Below are 5,136 nucleotides of genomic sequence, written 5' to 3'. Positions count from 1 at the left end.
TATTACTTTGGTTGAATTCCTGTTAATAAACACTAAAATTGTCCGTATCAAACGAGGGACTCTCTGGCATTGGCATAACCAAATTTTGAACTGGAGGTTGCATCCATACCAACTGTCCGTTTGGAGCCATTACACACATCATCATTGGCGTTTGAGGCACATATCCCATTACAGGATAGTTCATGACAGAAGGATATACAAAAGGAGGGGCATTAGGAGACACCGACGAAGAATGAGGCACCTCTTTAGGAGGTCGTTTCGAACGACGTGTTGTCAGCACTAATGGATGACCAGAATGCTGTGTAACAGTTGGAATCGGAATCATATCGTTCAATGCAATACCCACTTCATACTCCTTCGGAGGGTTAACAGTAAGGTGTTGCAAAAGAGGATTATCAGAAGAGGATTCTTGTGAATTCGTAAAGGAAGAAGGACGTGGACCAGATAACGATGAACGCGATGTATCTGAGACAGAATATACTGAAGGAGTATTTGAAGCAGAACAAGGAATGGACAGAGGTGAGGAAGGAGAATTCGAAGTCGCAAACGAAGGACCAGGAGGTAATGAGGAAGATGCATTCATAACAGAAGAAGATGAAGCAACTGGAAGTAACGGAGATGGGGAAGAGACAGAAGATTCTACAGGCAATGGATCAGGAGACACACTCAATGGAGTCAGAGATACATCTGAAACGATTAATTCAGGCTTCTCTTTCTCAAATTCCAGACAATTTAATGGTTCCGTTTCGGTTCCGACTGAAGTCGAAATACTCATCACAGACAAACTGTCAACACTATTCTCACGTACAGACTCAACAAGCGATTCTTCCTTATTCTCTACAGGAAGAACTAGTTCATCACACGTTAATGATACACTGCCTCCTTCAATTCCCATTACCACCTGTGTCAAATCCCTCTTCAATCCTTCTGATACAAACCACTCTCCATTCTCCAAACTCACAGCATATTGATACACAAATCGTTTCAAACCTTTATTTTTCTCTATCCATCATTTCTCTGTTTATCTCTTACTGATTCCTACATTCACAGTTAGCATCCGACTCCAACACATCTCATTCTCTTTCATCATCCGCCATCCACAAACACATTGCTTCTGTAGTTGAATTGTCTCCATTCCATCCCGATCCACAGCTTGCGGAACAGTATTCATGATCAGATAAATGTCTCCTTTCACATCTTGAACCATAACAGAGAACCGAACACATACAGGAGCTCTTGATGGAGTCGTTGACGAAACAATTGTTGATGTCCTCATGGATACCTTCTTGTTTGATTTTGATAACCGAGGAGTCTGAACAACACAATTCACACTCATCGAAATCTTCTGTTGATTGACTGTCTTACTCTTCTCTAGAGACAGAAGTGATTCTTTGGGAATAGGAGACATTTTCACTCGTTCTACACGAACACTATCATTCCTTGATCCAGCATACAATACAAAGAGCAATCCGATCCATCTACACTCAACTCTTCATATTAAAAATACATTACTAGAAGCATGATAAATGACAACTGATCACTGTTCAGTACTCTTACTGTCCAATGAATTAACCACTCAAAAGATGAAACTGATTGCATCGAAGAAACTGCTTCAAAGGTTTCAGCTGACTTGATTAAAACATAGAGTAATTGTTCCTCATAGTACTGAATGATCTGAAGTGATTCTGTCTTTGCCGGTAATGTCAACTGTAACTGTTGTAAGATGGATCGATAACACTGCTCCGAGCTATTTGTCATTTGAAGAATCATTATTACTGTTGACAACGGGAAATTACATCCATTGCAATCACAGTAAGCTGTAGTGAGAATTGACTTTGAATAGGTGCTTGAGCAAGATAATGAAGCAATGCCTCTGTATCCGTGGAGAAGGAAAAGTACAAGTATAACACTTGAAGAAGGTGCCAAAAGGCAATATCCGCAGTACGAGTACTTGGAGAAGGAATGAAAGAAAAATAAGGAGTCTGAGTCTGATTCCTAAAGCGATACCATAATTGCTTATAGAAGAATGGACTATTTAATGTTTGTTCTAACAGACCTTCACTTTCATTCACTCTCCCATAATTTCGAAGAATAGATATAACATCACTTCGACACAATAGAAATTCATCCACCTACATAAGAATGATTCAAAAAGAATACAAAAGTAGGATTTACTGTATCCAACTGATCACAAGCAGCACATAACTCAGAAACAGTTCCATTAACATCTTTATCACTGTACGCAATACGGGCATCCAGAAAATGAAGAATTGAACCACGAAGCGACACACCAAAGACCTACATTGAAAACGAATTCAATACATTACATCATTACCAAGTCTTTCGATTCCTGTTAATCGAGAAATAAGGACAAGATCCTCCCTCACAGAATCGAGATGCTGAGATTCATAGTTGGTAAGTACATCAAGCAACTTCTATAATGTGATATTTCGAACATTCTTTTACTCTAGACAACATAGGATCATCATATAGAAACGGACAACTACTGAATTCTAGAATGAGAAGTCTACGACAATCATTACACCAACATCAGGACTACAAAAATGGAATGAAGAAAGACATTCTCGAATGCTAGAATTGCTACACTATTCTATTTCTAACCACTATTCCTAGCCTTCAGTAAAATTCTGAAGCAATTCGATTCGTTATAATAAAGAATGCTTCTCTAAACAAAATAGTCCATATAATTGGAATTCAGGTGTAAAAAACAAGTATCACTCATTTGAACTCGCATAGTAATCAAAGAACAGAATGACTATATACTGACAATCAAAGACGAATGGCTATGGATTCACTCTCAATTTCTTCTGCTACTTTTTTTCCAATCATTCAACATTCCTTTATCAGGTATCATCCTATATATGATATCAATCAGATTATTGGGATTGTTGCGCCAATCAGCCCTATATTGGAGTGCAAATAATTTACTAATTCGATGGCCAAATTACTCCCATTTTTGGATTTCATTATTAAGATTGAATAAGCTATAGAGAAAGCAAAATACAAATGGCATAGAAGTTTGCCCTATAAATAGAGGACAAGCCATATTCACAACACAGAAGTGACAAAGTAATAGAATCTACATCTGAATTGGAAAGGAGATGCACACAATATGGAATAATAGAATACTCCAAGAAAATACAATATGGGAGGTTGGTCATCAGTAGACTATTACTCACAGAGTTATAGCTATGTAGGAAAGTAAATAACAATGAGATACACTATTCAACAGGTAATAATGGATTCAAAGTAGACATGATCTCTAGAATCATCGATACTACTCCTCTTCGATGCTGATTGTGTTTATCTATACGAATTACATACTATTCTCAATGATGAAGGTATTATATTCAGTATCAATCACGTGACTACACAACTCTGATTGCTTCAATGTTAATAACAGTTTCAAATCAAATATGCAACTGAAAGTAATGCTTTTATTCGTTTCAGTGACTGTTCTGATGTGTATGAAATCCGTTGCAGGTGTGCAAGTTAACATGTCTTCTAATGACAATCCAAACGGAAATCGAAGACTATTAGAGGAGTGTTATCGTAGAGAACTTTCTATGCAGATAAGATATAGTTGATCCTGTATCATATACAGCCATTGATGGTCTGAAATATGAGTTATACTGTCCACAAGGTAACAGAATATAACTACATGTTACTATAGGATACGAATGTGATGGGATATACTGCAACATTTGTGCAGTTGGGAAGTATTATGATGTCATCACAACAAATCGTTGTGTTGATTGTGAAAATGGTTATCTCTGTCCCAGTAATAGTCTTTATAATGAATAAGTTATAGATCCTGGCATGACCGATAAGGACATGTACGATCATGCATGTCAGACACCTTTGAAGTATTGCAAGGCAGGAATTGAATATACTGTATTTATAAATATTCATTGTTCCTCCTAGTTGACCGATGGATACCTCATTCATACAACAGTGGATCTTCAAGGTCAAATAGTTAACAACGACCAAGTCTTATGTGGAATGGGATACTACTGCATAGAAAATGTGCGTTATGATTGCCCTGCAGGAACCTATGGATCAAGACTAAATCAAGCTTCCTCTTCCTGCAGCGGACAATGTCAAGCAGGATATTACTGTCCTGCCCGATCAACCAAAGCCACAGCCTATGTATGCGGATCGACTGATAAGTACTGTCCAGAAGGATCAGGTTCCCCGTCTATTGTTCAACAGGGCTTCTATTCGACCCCAGAAACGGCCGATGAGAGCATTCGTACAGGTCAAGCTATATGTCCTGTTGGATACTATTGTTCAAACGGTATCAGAAGCCCATGTCCAGCCGGTCGATATGGAAACAGCACCCAATTATCGTCTTCGATTTGTACAGCAATATGTCCAGAGGGATACTACTGTCCCGAAGGAACAGTTGATGGACGAGATCATCCATGTGGAAGTGTAGACAAATACTGTCCACTAGGAAGCAGAGAACCAACTGCTGTGAATAATGGATACTATTCAACACCACTAAATGTTGATGTTACAGTAAGAACGAATCAAGAATTATGTAATGCAGGATACTACTGTAGTGGAGGAGAGAGACATGACTGTGGTGGAGTACAATACTACTGTCCTGAAGGATCCAATTCGAGACAACAAGTAGTAAAAGGATACTACTCTACACCATTAACTACTCCAGAGTTGAACAGAGAGTCACAAGAAATATGTCCCGCAGGATACTACTGTAAAGACGGAGTGAAACATGAGTGCGGAAGTATTGATAAATATTGCCCTCAAGGTAGCACAGAACCAACATCAGTAAGCAAAGGATACTATTCAACACCGGAAAGTGATAGTGAGAGTATTAGAAGTCAACAAGAAATATGTATACAAGGATACTACTGCAATGAAGGAACAAAAAGAGAATGTGGAATAGGCAACTACTGTGAAGAAGGAGCTTCAAAACCACAAACTACACCAAGTGGCTACTATAATGGACCGGAAACAGAACCGCAAACAAGACGATATACCATAAACAAATGTCCATCTGGATTCTATTGTGATAATGGAATGAAGAATGAATGTGGATTGAATAAGTATTGTCCAATTGGATCATCATCTCCTAAAGAAGTACCTGAA

The 5,136-nt window shown here is 38.3% G+C and overlaps 1 protein-coding gene across 1 annotated transcript; it reads left to right on the top strand.

Moving 5' to 3' along the window:
* Positions 1–3,437: 3,437 nt before the first annotated feature.
* On the top strand, positions 3,438–4,660 carry JH06_2611 (hypothetical protein; the record flags this gene model as incomplete). The annotated part of the gene is made up of 6 exons (XM_014671493.1): positions 3,438–3,573; positions 3,605–3,664; positions 3,695–3,802; positions 3,833–3,915; positions 3,946–4,542; positions 4,574–4,660. 6 exons carry the CDS (start codon positions 3,438–3,440, stop codon positions 4,658–4,660), a joined length of 1,071 nt encoding a protein of 356 aa, XP_014526979.1.
* Positions 4,661–5,136: the final 476 nt, after the last annotated feature.

The sequence above is a fragment of the Blastocystis sp. subtype 4 genome, assembly GCF_000743755.1.
Source record: "Blastocystis sp. subtype 4 strain WR1 chromosome Unknown seqid_0159, whole genome shotgun sequence".
Taxonomy (NCBI): domain Eukaryota; class Bigyra; order Opalinata; family Blastocystidae; genus Blastocystis; species Blastocystis sp. subtype 4.
Note: the sequence above shows the minus strand (reverse complement) of the source record. Positions and strands in the feature narration are given on the sequence as shown.